General features: G+C 43.4%; 1 protein-coding gene across 7 annotated transcripts in view; it reads right to left on the bottom strand.

The window, feature by feature from the left end:
* Nucleotides 1–23169, bottom strand: part of mtus1a (microtubule associated tumor suppressor 1a) — a 25142-nt gene extending 1973 nt beyond the window's left edge. Inside the window, exons 1-13 of one of the 7 annotated variants that reach the window (XM_078101500.1) lie at nt 22643–23139; nt 20034–20599; nt 18553–19643; nt 18187–18418; nt 16356–16580; nt 14979–15068; nt 14391–14498; nt 8767–8984; nt 4584–4650; nt 1408–1622; nt 855–960; nt 565–638; nt 333–428 (exon numbers count right to left, since the gene is read on the bottom strand). In XM_078101500.1, the coding sequence (XP_077957626.1) occupies nt 333–428; nt 565–638; nt 855–960; nt 1408–1622; nt 4584–4650; nt 8767–8984; nt 14391–14498; nt 14979–15068; nt 16356–16580; nt 18187–18418; nt 18553–19643; nt 20034–20496 (2985 nt within the window). In that variant the 5' untranslated portion in view covers nt 20497–20599; nt 22643–23139. Of the gene's footprint in view, nt 1–332; nt 429–564; nt 639–854; nt 961–1407; nt 1623–4583; nt 4651–8766; nt 8985–12661; nt 13329–14390; nt 14499–14978; nt 15069–16355; nt 16581–16916; nt 17083–18186; nt 18419–18552; nt 20600–22642 lie in introns of those variants that run through there. The other 6 variants (XM_078101498.1, XM_078101501.1, XM_078101499.1 and 3 more) reach the window with 6 other exon arrangements.

Raw genomic sequence — 23169 nt, 5'->3', positions numbered from 1 at the left:
TAACTTGAGGTGGTTCCCTTAATGACGCCGCTGTGCCAGGGGAGAGCGCTGAGTACCTGTGGAAGCCACTTAACACTGACAGCAGCACTCAGGGGAAATTAAAATCTACAGTGTGGCCAGAGAGGCAGAGTGCTGAGTTTCAACACTTGAACCGGTTCACACCATTTTACGCGGTAAAAAACGGATATAGAGCACCTTTCTTCATACAACGTGTAGTGTTTGTTGGTAGCTACTCTCTTGTAATCATTGTCTTAATGGTTTTGCAAACACTGTAGTCATGAGATGTTTCTCAAGTAGAGCCCTGCTATAAAAAGGACAAAAGATAAGAGTACCTGGCTCCTTTCGTGCAGCGGTTGCCTCCTGTTCTCTACCACAGCTAACTTCTCAATCAGGGCATTGTTCTCCACAGTGAGCTCTTCGATCCGTCCCTGTGGATGTGCACGCCGCAGCAGAGTATCAGAGTGAGGCTTTCATACACTCGATCATCAGTTCAGAAGTTAACCCTGACATGCTATTGTTGGTGTGAATTTCTTGGATGAGAGGAAAAACAAAAGTCAAGCTTACAGATAGAGCGGCTCCCGTCTCTTCAAGAGCTTTTTCCAGAGACTGCAGCTCCTGGTTGTGGACTTTGCTGAGCTCTTAAGAGTTTTAAGATAATCATAAGAATTATTTCAGATAACTTAAACCACATAAACAAATATATTTACAATTTCAGGTGCATTATAAAAATGCATGCACTTATTGAAGTAGAATATTCAGTTAAAATACACTTAAAAGCTTTAAAAAACAATGATAAAATACAACTTTATAGAGTAGAATAGCTTCATTAATTTAGTCACATGCTGTTCTCTCACCTTCCAGTGACATGTCATACTGCTGTCTAACAGACTGCAGCTGTTCTGCATGGCTGCTCCCTAGTTCCAGCTTCATTGCTTCATGATTGGCTTTAAGCTCTTCCAACTTCAAGAACAGAAAGACATTACAAAGCACCAAGTTACATTAGGATTAGGTTACATTTTTACCTTTCTCCTGAAGAAAAACCAAGTTGAAACAAACCAACATTAAACATGACACAATATCGAGTCCCTCCGCAGAGCTTTACATCTAATTAATAAGAGTCGCTGAATAATATCAGGCCATGGTGAACATTTTATTATTCTACAAGTATCCTGTTACAATCATTCCATACCAATTTGAGCATCCTTGCACTTTTATCTCCATTTCATCGTTGTTTTGGTTTCAAATTACATACATTTTAACATTTTACAGAGTAGTTAAACTTTGTTGCCCTGGTTGTTTTTTTATTAAAATTGTGTATGTGTGTTGAGAGCAACAAAAAAAGCTGAAGTGAACTTTATACATTACTGATACGGATTCCAAATATTACAAAGGGGAGTAGGGACCAACCTGCTGCTGCATGAGAGTCTTGCACTTATCGGTCTCCTCCTGGTAGATGAGGTGGACTTTGTCCCACTCAGCCTGGTAGAAGGCCTGAAGTCTCTGTTCCAGCTCGACCATGTCGTTGCGGTGTTTCTCCTGTAGTTTGTGCAGTGCTTCCTGCAGAGCAACACGCAGCTCATCCTTCTCCTGCTCCAGGCGTTCAGATGAATGGACGGAGCAGACTGGAGACACAGCAGAAAGATTTTTACCACATCTTGGTTAAAAGGTGCCAGGACATTTGCATGGTGTGCAGCGGTGTAGACTGTATTACTCATCATAATACGGATAGATGAAATCCAGCGTTGTGATTGGTTGAGAGTGAGTCACGGGGGGTACATTATTGAGCCATAATGTACAGTTGCTGTTCACACCGGCCCTTAGCGTTCACTGCTCACTCAAACAGGTTTGATTTTGCGCGACCGTTAGTTGACATTTTAGCTTTTAGCTCGGTGCCGATTGCCAAAAACCCCTTGAAATCCCACAAATGATCGGTTTGATTGGTTTCGGGCAAAGTGAGCTTTTGCAACCAGACAGTTATGGTGGACGTCATGAGCGATGTGAATGAGATACGGGACCTGATGCAGTTTATATGCACGTACGGGGACTATTTTTTCTCTAGACTACTGAAATGAGATACACAACGTTTGGTGGCTACAACTATTTTGTGCTGAAAGGCAGCTATTTACTTACTAATTTCGCTGGTAACCGTATTATAAAAGCAATAATGTACTTGAGGCTGTACTTTATCTGCAATAATGTAACAGTTGAAGGGTTGCCGACTTAACAAAGCCCCTGAACTGTTACATTATTGGACAATAAAGTATAGCCTCTTGTACCTTATTGCTTTATTAAATAGGCCAGAGGAAAACTTTTATGTAACTGCTTGTGTAAGAAATGCAATATGGGAAATGGAAGAAACAGTTTCGCAAAGTTCTCCCTCGGTGCAAATGTGCGACACTAATGGGCTCCAAAAAGGAATGGAAAATCTGACTTTCAAGGGGAGGTTGCTGTTGCACTTGAGTGCATATGCTAACTACACTGCAGTTATTTATAGGCAGATGAGGATATGGTAACAAATGTTTCACAATATCTAGAAATCAGTAATTAAGTAACTAAGTAACTAAGATTTCTTAAATCAGGTTTGTTCCCGCCACAGCTGCTAATTTGCCATTTGGAAATGTGTGCAATTGGTGTCTTTTGTTCAGTAAATCAGTCTTACTAATCCCCCCCAACTATTTATATATCTGCTCTGGAGTGGGTGACAGTGACCACCTCCACAACCTGTCTCCAGCTGAAGTGGTTGTGCACAGACTGTTTGGACCAGCGAGCCCATGGGAACGTCTGGTGTGCAGAGAGAAAGACAGCGGCGCAGAACAAGAACTTCTGCAGACACGTTAAGCCGGTGATTCTCCTTCAAACACTTGGTATCAAATACAGGTAAAGACAATAAACCATCACTACGCAGAAACATGTGGGTAACCCAATCTCTGCCGTTCTACAACATCTTATTATTTATATCCCATTCTAAAACCATAGATCTGCTACCATGGAAACCAAAAATGGTCATAACATGCCCTTTAACATGTTTTGCACATATGAGGATTGCCACGTTAGCCAAGAGAGCCACATGTTGTATTTCACGCCTTTACTGATTAACACATCTGAATCTGAATGGAGGGTTGTAATTTTAGTTGTGTTGAACCACTTTGTCGGATAATAGATTAAAAGTAATAGATACATTTTGTGTTCCTGATGCTGTCTGGATGCAGATAAAGTTCCAGTCCATTTTTCACAGATAAGTGACAGTATAAACACTGCACGAGCATGAAGATTTGCCTTCCCAAGAGTGGAAGAACAGCAGCAGACACAGGAACAGAGGCCAAGCTCACATAGGGACCATCTATCAGGCTTTGGCATGTAAAGCTCAAACGGAGCCCAGCACTCCACAACCATGTGTGATAGATATCGTATGAGACATTCTTGTCAAAACCACCCTCGCAAAAACACCTCATGGCTCAGAGGAGGGAAGCTGCATTCTGGAAAACCGTCAGCAGGGTGATGGTGTTACAGATCGTGCAGATCCCCATCATTTTAAGTGTGATGGATGATGAAAAGGGGTGTGGTTGTAGCACAAGTTGTTGTGGGCCAAAGACGTAATTTAAGGCTGTATGCGGAGTGAGATCACTGTGGAAGAGTCACAGTCTGAGGAATTTAACTAAAAGAAAATCTATTAGAAAGTTACTGGACTTCAAAACATCTTTCACTACACACAAATACCAACGGGCCATAGGAAGCCGGTGTAGGTTTCACAGCCTCCCCGACGTGAAGAATGTAGTAAAGCACAGATATAATGGCGCTCAGCACATAAGAGCAGTCATGTGGAAGTCCCGAGGTCGTGAGGGAGGGGAGGAGCCAACACTTCTGCTGCCTCGTGCAGGATAGATGAAAGCTGGTGAGTGAGAGTGTATTGGGAGCGCGCAAGTGTCTGTACATACAAGTCCACTGTGTGCGACAGCGCATAGGCTGGACAGAAAGCGCAGGTCACTGAGACTTCACAAGGCCTCAGCTGGCGCTGCATTCCACCACTGCGAGCCCCTCCTGTGCGGGGTCAGAGGTCAGCCTTCCACTCCCCAGGGAACAGGCTCACCAGTCTACTCAGCAACACTTAAACACACATGACAGCCGAGGACGAAGCAATCAACGGGCAGAGGAAGAACCACAGAGGATATCTATCTGGTCGGCAAAAGCAAACAGGAGTGAGACCTCCTCTGCAAACAAAGAGTCATATTTCATTCATGGGAGCTACTTTGCCGTACTAGCTACCTCAAATAAGAATACATCATGATGACTTAAAATAGAGATTACATTGATCTGCATGAATGAGAGTACCGAGAAGTGTGCAATGCGGTGGGAGACTAAGTTTGTATAATGAGTCACATGAAGCTCAAACTTAAAGCACCAATAAATTAGATCAATAACTGAAAGACATCCCAGCATCAAAATCAGGGAACCGAGCAGACCAACAGATAGTCATGATGAAAAGAAAAATAAGAATAGTAAAAAGAGCAACGTGAAGCGGACCCGGCAGTGTGCTTTGGCGATAACAACTTTAACGTGGGCGGCGTGAGACCAAGGTGACTTACCCAGTTCTCCTCGAAGGCTGGCCAGCTCCTCGCACAGGTCGCTGCTCTGCTTAGCTGCTTCATCACGCTGCAGAAAAAAACCCAAATATTAACAGTCATACGCACGCTCACGAAGAGGTCAATGAAACGTTGTGAGCCGTTATTACCCCAAACAAACAATATCAGCTTGAATATAAATATATACAAATCCAGTTATTCACTATTAGAGCTCTGCCACGGCAACACCCTTGACACATAACCATCTAATTGAACAGTCTTTCCTTCCAGGATATTGTGGTGAAAAGCAAATATATCTGCTGCACCACAAGAGCAGGTGAAGGAGATTAAGGAAAAACAGAGAGTCGTCTAGTGTTTTCAGTCTGTGCACTTGCTTTTTGTCAGCCAAACTCTTTTACTTCTCCCCGTCTGACTCAGTTTTGCAGTAAAGAGGAGGCTGTAGCTGCAGTGCTCAAAAAGAATCCAAACTGACGCATTCAAATACTGTCCAAAAACTGTTTACCTTTCTTGTAATGCCCTGTCCTGACTATGCAAGTCACATAAACATCCCGACACACTAGACAGCACATCGCACAGCCTACATAATTAAATCATGGAGCCGAGACATAATAGCCGAGCAAGTGGAAGAGGACTTCACTGCTCAGGCTACAAAAGATATATAGCCCAGCCGGTCATTCCAGAACCCGGATCTGCAGCTATTCCTCAGTGCAGAGTGGAAAATGTAGAAGCCAGTTACCCTCTGTGCAGCGCAGGGCGCACTAAGGCACGCTCTGCTGCCAGAACAGCCCATGATCCAGCCACAGCCTGAGGCTTGCTAGCTGGAGTTTCCCTCTCCGGCTAAAGAGATCCAGTACTACGGGACAAACAGTGGTCCAGGTGGACACACCGCCTCCACACACCTCCTCCTCCTAGACTGCTCCGACTACATCTGAGGCAGGACTGTAAAGAGCCGCTCTGCTGGCTGAGCAGAGTGACTGCAGAGTGCACTACCGTATTACTCCTAAAAACAAACACCAAAAGGGGGCCGGCTACAGCGCGCACAAGAAGAGCCTCCTCATCAGCGGGGCGAGGTCGCTTTAAGGCGGCACTCAAGGCAGCCGGAGAGGAGCAAACGGATAAATTGTGCTGTCTGACATCAGGCTGATGGGAGCAGGACGTGTGCCGAGCAGCGACCTTCCCGGGGGGATACATTACCACCATCCCCCCACCTCGCATCCAAACCTACATTCAATCATCTGCTCAGCCCTCTGCATCACTAACGTACACTGCAGGGCTGCAATCTATACCAGATAACATCTCCTGTGTGAGGACAAGTCATTACAGTAAAGTATTAAGAGATCATCTTACCAACCAAGTCGGTAAAGCCTGTTAAAGTGTAAGGGACATCTATTTGGGTGGGAGGAGTAGACGTGTATCAATATGCCACCATGTCAGGGATAGAATACACTTGATGGCAGACGAAGAGCCATGACTCAAATCAAGTAATTTCTTTGAGAATATCAGAAAGCAGATTGAATTATCTCGAGACTATAAATCATTGAACGGTTTCTTTCGGGGGGGGAATGCACATACATTTCTATGCTGCATGGTTGAATCAGCTTTTGCCCTCTGAAAGAAGGCATGTCGAACCGCTCACACACACCATCTAAAAGATAACACTTAGTGTTTGGCTGCGGTTCGTAACCATATCAGGTCCACAGCTGGATCTCACACCATGAAGGGGAGGACCTGCCTCCTATTCATGGGCTGATGAACTGCATCACACTCCAACACACCAGGGAACAAATACCTTCCAATCTTGTTTTACTGTATTGATTTTTTTTTTAGATTAAATGCAAGTAAGGTTTGTGAGAGACATTTTCCACTGGAATCTGTTTCAGTGAGATGAAACAAGCATGTTTTGTTTTTAGTACGTTTCACACCCCTGCGATCCAGACAGAGACACAAGTCCAACATCTGCACACAAAACATGTCTTCAACACATCACATAGGAGGGAATCTCAACAGATTTTTCACTAGCTTTGTTTTTTTATTCACCATATATCAGTCAGTACTCTCCACACTCTCTCTCAAAAACTGAGTATGGAGTGGAATGAGAACGCAGGTTACAACATGTAGAAATGTTGGTTTGGAGGCCTGCTAAACCCCCGGAGGAGCAAATGACATTTCACTGCATCAACAAAATACCTGTATTTCTTCATCTATTGGTAGCAGCAATAAAAAAAAGAAAGAAAAGTAATGGCAGAAGCTTACGGAGGCACAGCTGCAACTATACAGAGCCCTGCCATGAGGAATCTGTCTGGTGTCAAACTCTGGAGCAAGGCAGTAAAGTGAGTTGCTGTAATCCAGGGCAAAGGAAATAAGTGCATGAGTGACTCTTTATTACGATGGAGACAAGTGTGGTTTATTTTTCTGAAATAGTTCTCTGCTGCAGAGCTCACATGCACAACCAGATTAACACGTTTGTTCAATTCTTGTAAACGTCCCCCTTGTTTCCAGCCCACATGTTTCATGTTAGAAGCGAAGATTCTCCATTTGTCCTTTCCTCCAGAGATCCTGGCTCTCAGTAAGTCGCCCATTGCTTTATATTTACTTCGGAACAAGCCACTTTTCATTTCATGGCAACAACGAACCAGAAAGGGAAACTAGCAACAAGTATTTGATCCCTTTAACAATCTCATACATGTGCAATTCATAGATATGGCCTCATCTCTGCGTGCTGATTGATGCGTCAGAGGAGCAGCAACAATATCCGATATGGTCCGGGGGCGAGTTCATAGCGGCCTCTACAGGAAAGTCCTAGCAGACTTGATGTCTGTACATTGTGCCACTGAATCAGGCCTCAACTGTCTCAGTCTTGGACATTAAAAAAAAGCTGTATTGAATTATATATCTACACCAACTCTCTCGGCGCTGTCATTCCCTCGCATGGCTTCTCCTACCACAACTATGCCGATGATACCCAACTAATTCCCTCCTTCCCACTCTCGGACACCCAGGTGGCGGCGCGGATCTCTGCCTGTCTGACAGCTCTCAGTGGATGTCCGCTGGGACAACACGATCCTGTAGATACACGCTCTACAACATCAGGAGAATACTTGTTTGCGGAAATTACACTTTCTTGTTTCTTGTTCTTCTGAGTTTGTATCCCTGTGGTTGAAATGCACTTATTGTCGCTTTGGATAAAAGCGTCTGCTAAATGACATGTAATATTTCTTAAAATATACAAAACTATCTTGGTGTTCAGATGTTTAACACTAGTGGATGAAACAGCATTGTTAAACACTGGTAATGACTGGTAGAGGAAATCTCAATTATATCATGGGTCCCCCTGGACATTCAGTATTTGTTTTACCAACATGTAAAAGTGCCTGGTGTATCAGCTAAATCTTTGTGAATTAAGATCAAATAAAACAATTTACTAATTTGTATTATCAGACTTTACACCAATTTCATAATTCACATATTACACTGTAGATTCTGACTAAATTTACTTTACACAAGAACCGAATAATAAATAACATCTACCCACGGGAGGAGAGGAGTGCTGTAGATTCATATCTTTGGGCACACAGTTCTTGGAAAAAAACATCCAAAACAAACAGTAAGTTTAAAATTCCATATTTTAACAGCTGTCAGTGTCATGCTGGCCTGCCTGACGGACCCATGAATCTATGACAGGTACAACTGAACGCAAAGATGGAGAAGCGTTCAGATGTACAGAATAAGAGCAGCTCTTCCGTTGAACAAAGTCTTCTGCTACAATTAAGAAGAATTCTTAAACGAAGCAGATTTTCTCTTTGATCAAGGAGTGCTCTGCTTGTTCATCGGGTGACAACAACATGGCTGTTTTGTGTTAGACAGCTTCCAAGCAGGTCTGTTTACAGGCCTCATACTCGTTTATCACCCCCATGCTTCTGCTGTAAATACACATGCCATTTGGTCCGCCGTGCCACAACACCGAATTCGATGTTCAACACAGTCATAATATATTCAGACTTTGTGTGTACTAAACCAAAACATCCTGAATGTATCTGACATAATAAACATCTCAGCTTTCCATAAAATAAAACGCATATGCATTCATGATAGATTATGTTTACTGACGGCAAATATGTAATACCGATATACAAACGCATGTGTCAGTAATTAAAATACCTTCCGGTCATAACTAAAATGTAAATACCTCAGCCAAAGTTCGCTGCAAGACGATGGCGACGGCCTGAAATCTGCGGTTGCTGGCTGCCAGGAGTGCCGTGAGCTGCTGGAGGCTTTGGTCCTTCTGGTCACCCTCGGCGACACTCGCTGGCACCACATCCGGAGGTCCACTGCGCTGGCTCGGTTGGGGCGCTTGCTGCTGGGGCGCCTGCTGGCGGGAGGTGGCCTTGGGTTTGCTCTTGTCCACTGTGAAAGAACATGTGTTGAGTGTCGTGACAACGGTGATCATCATGATAAAGCCCCCCACTCCACAGCCGGTCAGGCAGCAGCACCAATCCTATACACTGCTGTCGGGTCACAGAAGCAATGTGAAAACCTGGGATATTTCTGCTGTGAGGAACGGTTCTGCCCAATCAGCCCATCGGATGAATCCCAGTGCCGCTCATGTGACAGACTCAACGTAAAAATGGATCCCCTAAATGCAATTAGCTTTCTATGTCCTAATTCATTCTAGTGCTGTGCAGACACTGGTCACCCAGGACAACTTATTTTAGCGAGGCCATGCTACAGTAGCTTTGATTTACATCAGCTCTATAAATGCATCACCGCCGTAATAGCGACCATCAATCCTGCTAATGAACATTTTGTCTCTGTGCAACATGAGGCATCAGAACAGAGGGGCTGCCTCCCTTCTAGGGTTACAGTTGACAAGAGGGAAGGAAAGAACATCGGTGAGTTTCTTTAAAAAAGGCAGTTTGTTTACGAGACTGGAATGAGCGTTATGTAACACGGCAGTGAGAACAGCATGAGCAGTATGGGGAATACGAGGGAGTGGGACTCATGGTACCACCAGTGACCTGCGGGGATGCTCACTCCGCTTAGATCACTGAAATATAACACGGACATTGCAAGTACATTTCTAAAAGTAAATCGCAGTGTTTAAATCTACAACAAAAAAGGTATGCGACAGACTCCACTAAAGTGCATGTCCCTAATACTATGTAGGCACAACTGCAGCTTGAGTGTTATTATAATCATTCCCTTTATGACCCACAAGACCTGCAGCACGTTCAAGCTAAATTTAGATGCACTAAACAGGGTCCATCCCAGAATAACCCTCGCTCCAACTGTGATGATGCGTGCATCGAGATGCCTTTCAAAATAAGACCACATAGTATCTATTGGGGGTGAGGAGAATGTATTTAATGTAACCAGAGGAAATATTTTCCATGCCTACTTTACACATCTGATCTGATCTAGCAGAGCAGCTAGTCTCGGCTCAATGGGGTCAACAGAATACTGCAGAGAGAACAGCACCCCAGGCTGGCAGGATCAACACTGTGGTGACGGAACATTAACCACAACAACCTACGTGAGAATAAAAAAAGCTAGATCCTTTTCATCTGAATAATTCAATTCTGCATTCACACCAGAGGGTTGAGTTCACACAGCTGTGAGGAAACTAGTTTCTTAGAGGCCTCAGAGCTAAAGTCAACTGTTCAGCATAAAACAGCCTCCAAGACCAACAAAACACCAGGCCAGCTGAATCCTTTTCTGTGTTTTGGCCTCTGATTCTCCAACCTGCTGAACATTGTCATGTTCTTGAGCGTGTGGAAATTCATTTCAGACTACACTTGAAACAAAGATGGCAGGAAAATGCATAATGAAGTTAGAAAGAGCTAGCGAAAATAATGTTCGTCTTTCAGATTAGTAGATAAAAACAAGCCCAAAGAGTATTTAATGGTTACAATTTTAATCGTTTCGAGGATACATATTCTGTATGCGCTTATCATACATGTGTGTCTAAACATGTGTATATGACCATATAGACCAACGAGTTTGAATATGCATGTACGTATTATTCATAAGACATTTAATTAATTGAAGTGAAACATAGAACATACAGAAGTATCTAAAGCGCTAAATAGTTCATAAAGATATTCAGCTGATTTGATCTGCGCCGCAGCAGGTTCAAGTTTTGCTATGGTGACTTTTCTAAACTTGCTTCGTGGAACCGAAAAGCCTGATCTATGTAATCTTATCCGGCTAACTCAGCCACGTACGAAGAACAGGGCCCGGGAAATGTCAAAACAGACTAATCTTTTTTGATACAGAGCCGCACAAAATGAGTCAACGGTGCTGCTCTGCTTTTGATACTTTGCATGTTGCAGTTCATAAAATCTACAAGGATTTCCTTAAATAATGTTGCACTCTGCTAGCTGTGCAAAGAGCACACGGTTAACACAAACAAACAGGCCAGCAGAACAAGCTCAGGCTGTTGAGTTACAGCAGTATGGCTGTACATCATCAAATTGCGGAAGAATCAGAATTAAGCACATCGGGGATGTGTATTTCAGTAGTGAGATCAACACCTTATATCAAGTGCATTACAGAGGAATCTAGACTGGGCTGCTGCACAAAAGGTTGATTAAAAACAGACTCCATCAATAGAAAGGCTCATTATGGTTATTGGCAGGGATGGCAATATTGGTCACCTTTTTATTTTTTCTAATCTAATAAATAAAATAATTCGGGACACTTAGTTGCCTAATAATAGTTCACACAGCCAAAACATCCCATTTACTTTCTTAAATATTGACGTTTAACAATTTGGATTGACTGAAAGCACTGTTGTTAAATAATAAAAATGTATCCTCAAAAATACAACTTTCCTGATAATTGTGTGTGTGTGCGAGATTGAAATAGACAGAATGTAGGCATGTTCGCTGATGGCAGATATGTGTGTGTATTTCCCCCCCCAGCTAAGATCTTGGGCTTGTTTCAAAGATTAGCAGTGGACATTATGCAACACATTATTTTGGTGGTGCGATCAGAGAGTCGCATATTGAATGACCTCAAATTTACATCTGATCAGCAGAGTTTAAGCAAGAATCCTACATTCCCTCTCAGGGCTGCCTTGTATTAAGTCTCATACGTAGTTACAAAATATCTAGGAGTTAGAATCATCTTATTTTATCTGTTATTTTACAGTGTTTAACTTCAATGTGGCTTTTATTATCTATTAACACAAATAGTTTAATTTAACTTTACATAAGCACATTGCTCATCGCTCCCTTCGACTGCAGTTTCATGGCAACAGAGGAGCTGCAGCCATTTTCATCAAGTGTCTGAACATAGAGCCGATGACACATGTTGCCCTCGTTTTGAACCATTTCGACATGTGCCCTGCTGCTATAAAGACACAGCACACTGCAGGATGGGTGACTCCCACAATCAGGCACTTGTTATGGTGGTTCGTTGACAATACACAATACACAATACACGTCATCACTGGAACATTCACTGGAGCCTTGTCCAAAATAAATGGATAAATAAATGTCTTAACTTAAGGCATACACCTATTGTAACTGTTATTATTTACTGAAACCTTTAAATTATGTAAAACTATGATCATAATTGGTGATAACTAAAAGGTTTTTTAATGTGGGCGTCACAGGAGAGAACCGTCTTCCCACAATCCTGTTCAACAGGGTTCAACCCAGAGACCAAGAACCAATATAACTTTGCTATATCTCAGGGTGAAACAAGATAACTAGATGTCCCAGTGAGCAGGCACATTATCATATAATAAGGGGTCATCAAAAATAAGTCATTCTGAAAATACTATTTAACATTTTATGTTTGCTTAAAAATAACTATTGCTGAATTTAATATTAGTATAATGCAGTATTTCTGCTAAGGTTTGCGTGTTTTGGTGACCACGGTGGATAAATGAATGATGAACCTCATGCTCTGCGGTAAACAGTAAACAGCCATCTTAAAAAAAAATAGATTTCAGCCGCAGCTCACTGTACAGATCTAAATGTGTAAATGTAAAGAAACAAACACTGGTAGGATTAGTTTGATATTATAGCAAAGAGGCGCAACAACCCCACGTCGAAAGAAGAAATAACAAGACAGACCTGCGTGGAAAACCATAGTGTTCTTCCTGCATCCTGACAGCAGCTGGATGTTTCGGAGTAAACCTTTAGCGGTCAGACGCACGTGGATGTTCGACAGGGAGAGCTTTGGGGACCATAACATCTCTCCAAAACAAAGAAAGATGGCCAATGGTTTTAGCCAACAATACGTAAAAAGAAAACAGAAATACAGTTTCCAAATGCAGAGGCTTGATGCGGACTACGAACCACATGCCATTGTGCGTCTCATTTATCGTGCCTCAGATGAAGCAGACCAGAGAAAAAAAAAAGTATAACAAGAGTTACAGCACTGAAACCGCTCTGAAAAAAGCACAAGACACCTTGTTCAGCATGGCAGGTCTCTCAACTCAAAATCAAAATCCAAGCTGTGGAGGCTGGAAAACACGGAAGGTTAAAGGCTTGCCAGTGGTTTCTGGCACATCCAAATAGATGCAGTAGGGGCTGGGAAAAACATAAAAATCCCTTAATCCTCTTGGTAAAGCCCGGCTTCAGTTTAGGGACCATACACAGCAGAGCAAAGCAGCATCTCCAAGCATAATGATGGCGGTGCTGTGGCAGAGCCAGGATGCTCGGGAGAGAGAGGGGGTGGGGTGGGAGGAGCAAACAGCACATAAGCAGCCAATGGGAATTCAAGTTCATTCCCCTCACTCGTCCGCTCTCTTACACTCCTTGTGTCATAGGCAGTGGAATGGAAAGACATAACAGACGTACATGTGTTTGTCTAATGAGCCGAGCGTGGCTGGCGCACCTCTCTGAGACAATTGTTTTCTGCCAAACTAGAAGCTTAACCACGCCGTTAAAACATTTTAAAAGACAGGACGCAAGAGGAGCCTGAAAGGAGCTGCGGAGAGCAACACAAGCAATACAACGGAGCACATTTCACCGCTGTAAACATGTTTCTCACAGGAATGAGCAGCATTCAAATACCTAAATGTATCCATTTGTAAGAGTAGCAGTAGTTTCAGCTGAGAACAACTCTCTGGATACAAGACACAGCGGCGATATACGTTTGTCCTTCTCTTTTAGTGAGGTTCTCTCATTAAAACCGTGAAGCTGCATTATTTAAATTATTACCTTAAATTATTGATGTTTATTTAGAGCAGTAGTGTTTTTTAGGCTTATTTGCCACCTTTTCCTTTGCCTCACAGGATACATACAGGTTGGCTTACAGTCTCAAACAGGAGGGAAAAAAAAGACAAGTCCAACTTTTGAAACATCAAGGCAGTGAAGGTTCTTTGAATCAATTAAAATACGTTAATACGCCTTAATATATTAGGTCTCTAGGAAGAAAGCTAAACATATTGGCACAATACCAATTATGGGGCTTATCCTGCATTCCTATTATGTTGGGATGCCAAATCATATTGTCAAAAAAGCCCATCTAAACTCAGTTGGTACACATTGGGTTGCAAACGGGCAGAACATTTCCGCAAACTTTCACTGAGGAAGTTAAGCGCGGGAATATTACCATTCTTTCTTTGCAGATTTATGAGTAAAAGCACAGGTGACTTAGTTTTTGTCGAGAACAAAACTACGCAAGCCTAGCTGGAAATGTAGAAACGTTTGCATGATGTCACACATATGACAAGGTAAATACAATTAAATTACCCCAACATTTCTAGTTTATTCCCATGGAAAGCTTCCAACTTTGGAAGGAATGCATCGCAAAGTACACATAAAAAAATAAAGGTAAATACAATTGAACTCTTACCTTGTGCACTTGAAGTTAGACGAAGAAGTCTTGCAGAAGTTCTTTTCAGAGGACTGATTAAAGATCCTTTACTGATGAGAGCAGCAGGTTTGCATGCTGTGGCCAAAGCTGTAACAAGCAGAAGGTCCAGGTGAGACCAGCGGCTGGAGTTAATCTGACCCATAACGGAGCACTCACTACCGAACACAAGCGCTGACAGCTTTTAAGCTGGAAATGGTTTGCGCAAACATAATTTAACGGAAAAGCTAAGATAAGGCTAAATGTAATTCAATCAAGATCAAACGGCCCTCGTCTAGTGTGATTACGACACAAAATAAACAACACTCTGTAGTAACAATAGCCTTTTGAGTTTAGTCACATTCAACACAAGTCAGATTTAATAGGGACATTTCCTTATCATAGTGTGTTAGGAATGCAACAATCAATGTGATATTACTCACTTTAACAATACAACAGGGAGTTAAAAAATGGACTTAAATTGCATCAAAGTTTCAGCTCAATGTATTCAACATTAAAGGAGAGGGGAAAACAAATTTGAAAAGTCTGAAATGTAAAATAATGTGAGTTTATGTAGAGATGTATTCTCACATGGCCCAGTGTTTTTCCCAGGGGTTGTGAGGAGTCTAGCTTTCAGTACAGTTTTGAAAGGGGATGGCTTATGTGGAGGTCTTCCAGAACCTCGAGAAGCAGAGAAGATAGAGAAGCACTGGTTAAATACTACAAATCACCAAAATAAATTCACTGGGCACATTCATATCCCTTTGCTTTCAAATGTAGTACTGCTGTAATCAACACAGAAATGTCAGTCAACTTGTGTTGTGAACAGACCACAATGAGCAATGAGTGCAACAAGGCTGAGGAAACGATTCTGTTATTTTAAGGATGGGCCCCAATGTAATATTTTAGGTAAACGACAATGATCAATCAGATTGATGATGGGTAATGCCACTCTACTATTAAGAGTAGTTTTACCTAAGCAGAGTAAATATGAAATAAAATATATAAATGACAGAATGAAATTCTAGCATGTAAAACATAAATTCAGGTCCTCTGAAATAAACTGAATCTCCAGAAGCTCTTTCAATTGAACACATCTCCATGAACGATGACCATCTTCCAGTCTCACTTACTTTTCCAAAGCGTTCTATCGTTTCTGTTAAGCGCAGCTAACAAAGGGAGGATGCAAAAACGATAGGATCCAATGAGCAGGCATGTCAGGAGGGTGAGATCAAAGTTGGATGCTGCACTGCGCTGTGCTAATAAAGAGGAGCTGTTGACAACATTGGATGAAAATTCAGTCCAAGTGCAGCTTCGAAGTCCTGTGTATCCAGCCATTGGTTTTATCAAAAAGAAAGGGAAACTGCTGCTTTTCTCCACCTCAGACGCTGTAGTTTGTCTGCTCACTGTCCTCCAGGCAAACACGGCGCGTGAACTGGAGTGGAATCAAACCAGTAGCCATGACAACCACAAAGGGGGTCCCCAGTTCTTTTAGCCAATCATATACCCGCCTGCTGTTCAGGATGCTCCGATTGAAGAGAGCCTGCTGTCTAACACGGCTCTGTATTTATACAACACACCAGTAAGAATATAAAATGCCATCAGAACCACCCAAAGCAACACAGAACGATTTGCAGCCAGAGGACTAGAATTTAGCTCTTTCATGCAGATTTCAAAGTAAAGAAATCTGCAAAATGTCTGATGCAAAATCTAGTATATTGGCAAAAGTGGAGGTATTAAATGAGAGAGAGATTTGCTCAAGGGAGATTCACGTCCAAGCCTGAAGTGGGTCACCATTAGGAACTGAGGCTCCTCCCTTCCATGTCCAGATTTGTTAAAAAGCAAAAAAACTCAGCGGCCGGACGATGCAACCCACCTCCATTAAACGGATTTTAAATATTTATGTAATAGCCTTTAGGGACAGAACATCTCATTTCTACAAACAATATAAACCCTTGTTAGGTTTACCTTGTGTACTTCCAGAGCCTCCACTCAGCACACTGGCCTCAGCAAGGGTCCCGGAGGGTCCCGGGGTCCTGCGTGGTAGTCTAGAAGGAGGAGTAGGGGGAGGGCCCATAAGGGAAGGCCGAGTGGGAGTCTGAGGAGGTCGGGATCCATGTAGCTGAGGCTTAATACTGGCTGTTGAGGCAGTTCCAAGGGACGGCTCTCCTGCTTCCGGACCTCTCTGACTGCCTGTGACGCAACGGAGCAAAACATTAAGGTCAGCTCCATGAACGGGTTCATTAAGGACAAATACACATACTAATCTTACCAGCACGTTGGTCAAGAGTACACACACACGCACGCACGCAGTAAAATTGTCCACAGAGCTCCCAGATTGGACCATTTTGGGCTTAATACAGCAGCCAATATTATTGTCATAACGAGTAGTAGCATAATGATCCGTTTTTGGACAAAGAAAGCTATAGAAAACAAATTATTTTTATGAAACTTATGAAACCTCAATTTATGAAACCTTTAAATGATCCCCAGCAGCTTTCTTTAATATAGAAATTGTATAAAACTTACCTGCATGCATCTTAGTCACTACAGCTCACATGTCAAATACAATTCAACACAAAAAGAGAAAGATGGATTATGTTAAACAAAGTAATCTTGGTGAAGCGTTTCAGTAGCAGGCGCCTGAGAATGTGAATACTTTGTACTGTGCTGAACCTTGTGTTGTCACTTTGACACTATTGGTGAGCTTGAAACCTCCCTTTCCTTCCCATGCGTTTTTTCCACTCGTACAGATTGGCTTCCTAGTAGAGGAAGAGCCCCCTCCCTCCCTGGGACGCTTACTATGAAACGCAGAGGCTGTTTCTCCCCCCACACCCACCAAGACCTGGACAAGAGACCCGAGGTGACATCTGTATCCAACACGGTTCCTGTGGAACACGGCTGAGCTCATCAGGAGGGCAACAGTCGGTTTATCAGAGGAAGGAGAATGTCACCCTCTGATGGAGAGAATGCTTCACTACAACCTAAATCAGCTCAGTGTATGACAGCATATGCTCAGATGCAGCCACCTAAAATACATTTCTGAAATGATGGCAGCAATCTAGCGTTGTGTTTAGTAATCTGAGTATAAAGCCCTCGTATCATTGCTGTAGCTTAAGGAACTTGCAGCAGCTCCAGCACGTAATGCACCTTTGGTGCTGATTTCAGTCCTACATTGCCAATTACAGTCAGTCAACTTCTCTACCGGGCTTGTTTCAGGTACATGCAGCGTATTACACAACTCTTCGTTTACACAGCTGAGGAAATAGTTAAGAAATCATTAGCTCTCGGCCTGGTCAAAGGTAGGTCACAAGACCCATGAGGGCTGATTCTGAACTGTCAATCTTTATTCACGGGCATTGACAGGTCAACTTTCCCATTGTCTAACAAACAAATGGAAAACTTCAAAGTATAACCATAGTCTCAGGCTGCAGCCTAAGTGTACCCAGTGTAATTTCTTTTTTTTTTTTTTTTTGCTTAAAAAAAAAAAAAAGAAAAGGTACAGCATACGTTTGGACCACGAGCCACACAAGATGGGGGTCTGATTAGATGTTTTAACATTCTCTTATTTGATGACGTATATTAGCCCAAACGTTGGACTCCAAATATTGGCCTTATTAACATTATAAATTGTAACGTTTTTCCGCCATGAAATGCAGATTTTCATAAATTTGGTAAGAAATATCAACAGGAACATAACCACGGATGCGTTTCACAAAGTTCTGTTATCACAGGCTCAGCTTAACTGGATGACAAAGAAAATGCAAAGCATGTTCAGCATTTGTTTGTTGAGTCTTACTGCTGCTCTTCTGCTTTGATTGTGGTGTCCCTCCAGCTTTGGAGGTCCTGTTCTCATCCCTCCATTGGGCCACCGGCCACCGCCTGGTTGACAGAATGGCTGCTCTGGGACTGGCAGCTAGAGGTTGTGAATGTGGTGTTCCCCTTGATTGTCTAGGAGACGTCAGTCCCCAAAATCTGCTCTTACTCTCATTCGAGGAGATTTCTGCTGTTGTGGATTTTCTGGACTCTGCCTGCGAAAGGGAGCAATTTCTCACTCAGCTTTTTTGAATTATTCAGAGAACAAAACCCCCACAAGCTCCAACCAAATCTCTGTGTCCAAAATAATTAGATAATTAGTTTGTTTACTTTATAAATCCATACTTACTACCAGGCTGATCCTCTTAACGTCTCTTGGTGAGATTTTAGACGGTGCATTTGTGGTCTCAGTCAGTTTATTCAGGGAAGAGCCGCTCAGGTTCCCTTTGGTCTGCCCCACGTGGATGTCAGACTGTCGAGATGACAATGATAAGCTGTCGGATGAACAGCGAGTCCGCATCTTCAGCACAGAAGGCTTGTGCTCGCCTGAAGCTGAGCCTGACCTGAGATCAAATTTGTTTAACAGGCCCTTTTTTGGAGTTGGTTTGGGATCCGTTTGGCCTGTTTTGTTTGTTTTTATTCTCATGGATGAGAAGCAAAGAGTCTGGTTGGCAGGACGCAGCGCCGCAGCGCCTGCTACTCGGCCTGAGGCGGTCTGTTCTGCTTCAGAGCTGGGGTTACTGCGTTGGACTGCTGAAGCATGTTTATTTGCAACTGGATGCTGGAGGAGTGGGGATTCTCTACTCGTCCCCGGTTCATCCACTGCAGTATTTCCAGACTGTAGAATTGTTTCGGCCAAATTAGCGGCCTCTCTATTTACTCGTCTCTCAGCATCATTGACCATTCCGTTGGCGGTGGAGAGAACTGCAGCGCTGCTCCTGAAGTTAACAGGACCATTCTTGATAGGCGCCCCGCTTTGTGCTACAGTGGGTTTATGGTTCACGTTTGCTTGTGAGGGTTTGTGCACTGAAGCGGGGCCTGACACTGGCGTTCGATGCATACTTTTTGTTACAACTTTAGATTTTACTCTGCTGAAGTTTGACTTGGGAAACTTCTTAATTTCCATTTTCTTGACTTTGCTGACAGACGGCGACAGTCCTGCAACCAAACCGTTAGCAGGCACAGAGACTTGCTGCTGTTTAACAGGGTGGAGTACTGGGCTGAAGGCATTTCCAGTGCAGGGAGACTCTGGGAAGGGGGGGAGGCAGGGCATCGGGTTACCAGGTTGCACTGGAGTGGAAGTATGAATATCCAAATCAGTTTGTTGTGTAGCTGACAGAGTAGACAGTAAGGTCTTGCCTTGTTCTGGTGTAAATACTCCAGGGAGACAAGGACCCAGCTCTGCTTCAACACCAGCTAACAGCACCTCGGTTTCACAATCTGCAGGAGATGATTCACAGAGAAAAGTCATCAAAAGACCTCCCTCATTCTCACTTGGCAGAGTTACAACAGAGTTGGGTGTTGCCATATCGTTTTTCTCAGTGGGAAGGTCTGCCTGAGTAAATGTCATGCCAAGACACGAGTAGTCGGTGTTCTCTTCAGTGCCTCTTTCTGCAAATTTTCCAAGGGCCTCCGGCAGAGTAGTTGACAGTAGGTTAGATTCAGCAGGGGACTCTGGATGGCCCGCAGCCAGAGGGATAAATGACTCATCCAGGAACGAGCCTACCAGGAGGGACTGATCCTGACCATAACTGTTGCTCCTTATTACCATTTCCCCAGAGCTCAGGGAGCAGCAGACGTTCTCGGTGGAGCTCCTTTGGGAAGTCTCACCTGAACTCAGTTGGCTTTCTCTCCCAGCAGAGTCTGGAGAAGTCACTGCACTGCCACTTCCATCTCCTGAGTCTGTCTTCACAGTTTGGTACTTATCCGATCCCGTCTCATGGTTGCTCATCCGACTCAAGTTCTCGTTCCAGAAATTCCCACTGCCATCAACAGGTGTGGCAATAAAAGTTTGGTTTAGGTTCATGCTTACTCCACAGAATATGTTATCCTGTGCTATGGCGGTGTTGTAGGAGCCATCCACAAAGGAGCCGCCGCTGATGCAGCATTCTGGTACGTTGATGTCAGGAGAGCAGTTGGCTTCTCTGTCACTCAGGTTTGAAAGACTGCTGTTGGAGTCAGGTGAAGGTGACGAGATGCTGTACGGACTCTCAGGGGTGAGGGCCTCTATGCGGAGCAGAGGAACTGGGCTCTTAACTTGGTGGTTGGACAGGGCGACTATGGTATCAGACATTTTCAGTTCAGACAAGATTTTGCTTGCTGCTGCAGCTTCGAATAACCTCACATTTGGTTAGCAGGGCAGTGATGCATCAATTTCGTTGATCGGGCATGAATATCTGTAAACAGGAGGAAACAGTCAGTTTCACAATGTGGGCACAATCTCTGTAATTTCCCCAAACTGATATTCCTGTATATATGTAGCTCAGTGCTCCAAAAAGGATTTTACTTTCCACGGCGAGTCTTCGATGCCGTAGGTCATTGTAACCGTATATCCGGACACTCAAATTATTTATAACTTAGCTTCATTAAAAATGCAAAATTCATTAGGATCAGGCCAAGAGGATTGTATAGTGCAGGTCTGCCTAAAGGATCTCCTCAGATAAATAGTATGCAATTTCATTAATTGTTCATCGGCCCACCCAAGTATCTACACTTCCGAGATAAACGTTTTACCGAACACGACTGGTCTGTCCTGAATTATGGTTTCATAAAAATATGAACTTTGAGGATGGCCAAGCAGTTACAAGTCAGACCTCTACTGAAATGAGCCTGCATGGGTTTGGCATGAAAAGTAAATGGCAGTCCTGACGTCTTTGTTGAGTACTAATGCATTTATTTAAGCTGACTGGATTTCTACGCTTGCCAGCTACTACTACAGCAAAAGCACGAAGCAAAAGAGAGATATAAAGTCAATATCAGCCGTAAAGTATTCCAGTATGCCGACCCAAGACATCCTGGTGCAGAGCAGAAACCTCTTGAGCTACTTAAGGACAATAATAAATAATGTTACTCGTATTTTGTCTATGTTTGCAAAGCAAAACGTTTAAATTCACCATCTTCCCAGGTGTTAATCACCCAACAATTGTGAATAAAACAGCAGTCATGGAGTTAAGGAGACAAAGTGAAAATTGGTTGAGAAAGGAGGGGCAGGATCAGCGAGGCTGCATGACTTTCTCTAGGAAAGCACACACACCGAAATGCAGAGAACATGGGGTTAATACGAACAACTCAAGCCCAGTTTGTGCTTCTGCGTTTTCAGAGCGACGCAAGGAAACCCAGACGCAAGAGCCCCTTGCGTGTCTTTTCACACCTCCTTGCGTGCGCCGACCTATTTTTCTCCCAAGGCTGCGATTGGTCTGCTAACTACGTCCTTTACGGAGTCTCACATTTCCGTTTTCATAGCCCGATCCCGTCATTATTAAAACGAAGAATGTTTACGAGAGAACAGATCAGATTGAAGAACTTTTGTCAGAAGAAATGCGTAAATATGACCGCTTATACAAGCAGTCATTGGCGGGTTGGATTCATGGAGGCAGATCTCCACAAACGTTGGTTTGCCGGTCGAGAGGTGCACAATGTCGTGGAGGAAAATACGGGACAAATGTGTCCGCGATGAAAAGCAACAGTGTCGATGCACGGGGCAATAAAGTCTCTGATAAATAAACAATCCAAGACTTCCATAAACAAAGACGTGACTCTCTGTAGTCTTCAACAAAAACACGTTACTCCACCTGTTGTTCTGGCGGTGAATTGCTCTGCAACACACGCAAGCCTTTTTGAACCATGAATTGAAACGAGTGCTTCGACACAGCGGTGCGTAAAGACGCAGACGCATGCGCCAGCCTTCAGCTGCATGTGTTTGGCTCATCTGTATGGAATAATGCTAATATGGAAGTTTCTTTAGTAGCCATATCAAAATCTAATGCAGCACTTCAATGTTAATTCCGTGTGTAAAGAGGGGTAAACAAGGCCTTTCTTGAAGCGAGTGTTGAAACAAAAGAGTTAAAATGTCATGGACACCTCTAGTGAATACGTTTGTGTAACAGGGAGCTGAATAGAACACCTTATTACACATTACAATCTGTACGATCAAATAAAAGTAACAGCCTTGGCAAACTACTGTGCACATTGAACCTTGGCAAGAACCTACAACGCCACTAAAGTATCCTCGCCCAGAATATAATAACGCAGAAGGATTATTGCTGGTAACAAATGTGGCCAAGTATTACATTGTTGCTTTATATAGTACAACTCTACCGGCAACAAAGCATGAACGGACAATGTTTATGGAAAAATAAAACCATAATAGGCTACACGATACTGAGCCAACAATGAGAAAGAAACACAGCAGAAACTGATTTAGTGTTAATGATGCTTACCTTCGATGGATCGACTTTAGCACAGATAAAGAACACCATTATTCTCAATAATGCCAGTTGATGATAGCAATGGAAAGAAAATGCCTCCACAGGATGCTGTGTTGTCTGCTGCATCTCGTCAGATCGTTTTTTTTTTTTGCAGGTTCATCCAGCTCATTTTACTCACTCGGAGACAATCCCATTACTGCTTTCCTTGCAAAGCGCAAATCCAGGCAACTGGGCAGGCAGTGGTGTGCGAGTGAGCTTCAGCTAGACACACGACCGGCCCCCTGTCCCACAGCTCCTCCTTACTCGTGTTCAGTCAGCCGTGCATCAACAACATCCCGGCCTGAGGGCTGCAGGCATTAGATTCTGCTTTTTCCTCTCTTCCCAGAGGTAAAATGACCAGACCAGCAGGCCTACTGCAGCAGTGGATCAGCAATCCCTCCAACAAGGCATTGTGTCAGACAAATGAGTGCAGGCACGCTAAGGTCCAGCCAAGGACTGTGCTCAGTGTAGTGCTCCACTCCCAAGTTTGCAGAGGGAGT

Source organism: Gasterosteus aculeatus, chromosome 4, assembly GCF_964276395.1.
Source record: "Gasterosteus aculeatus chromosome 4, fGasAcu3.hap1.1, whole genome shotgun sequence".
In the NCBI taxonomy this organism is placed as follows: domain Eukaryota; kingdom Metazoa; phylum Chordata; class Actinopteri; order Perciformes; family Gasterosteidae; genus Gasterosteus; species Gasterosteus aculeatus.
Note: the sequence above shows the minus strand (reverse complement) of the source record. Positions and strands in the feature narration are given on the sequence as shown.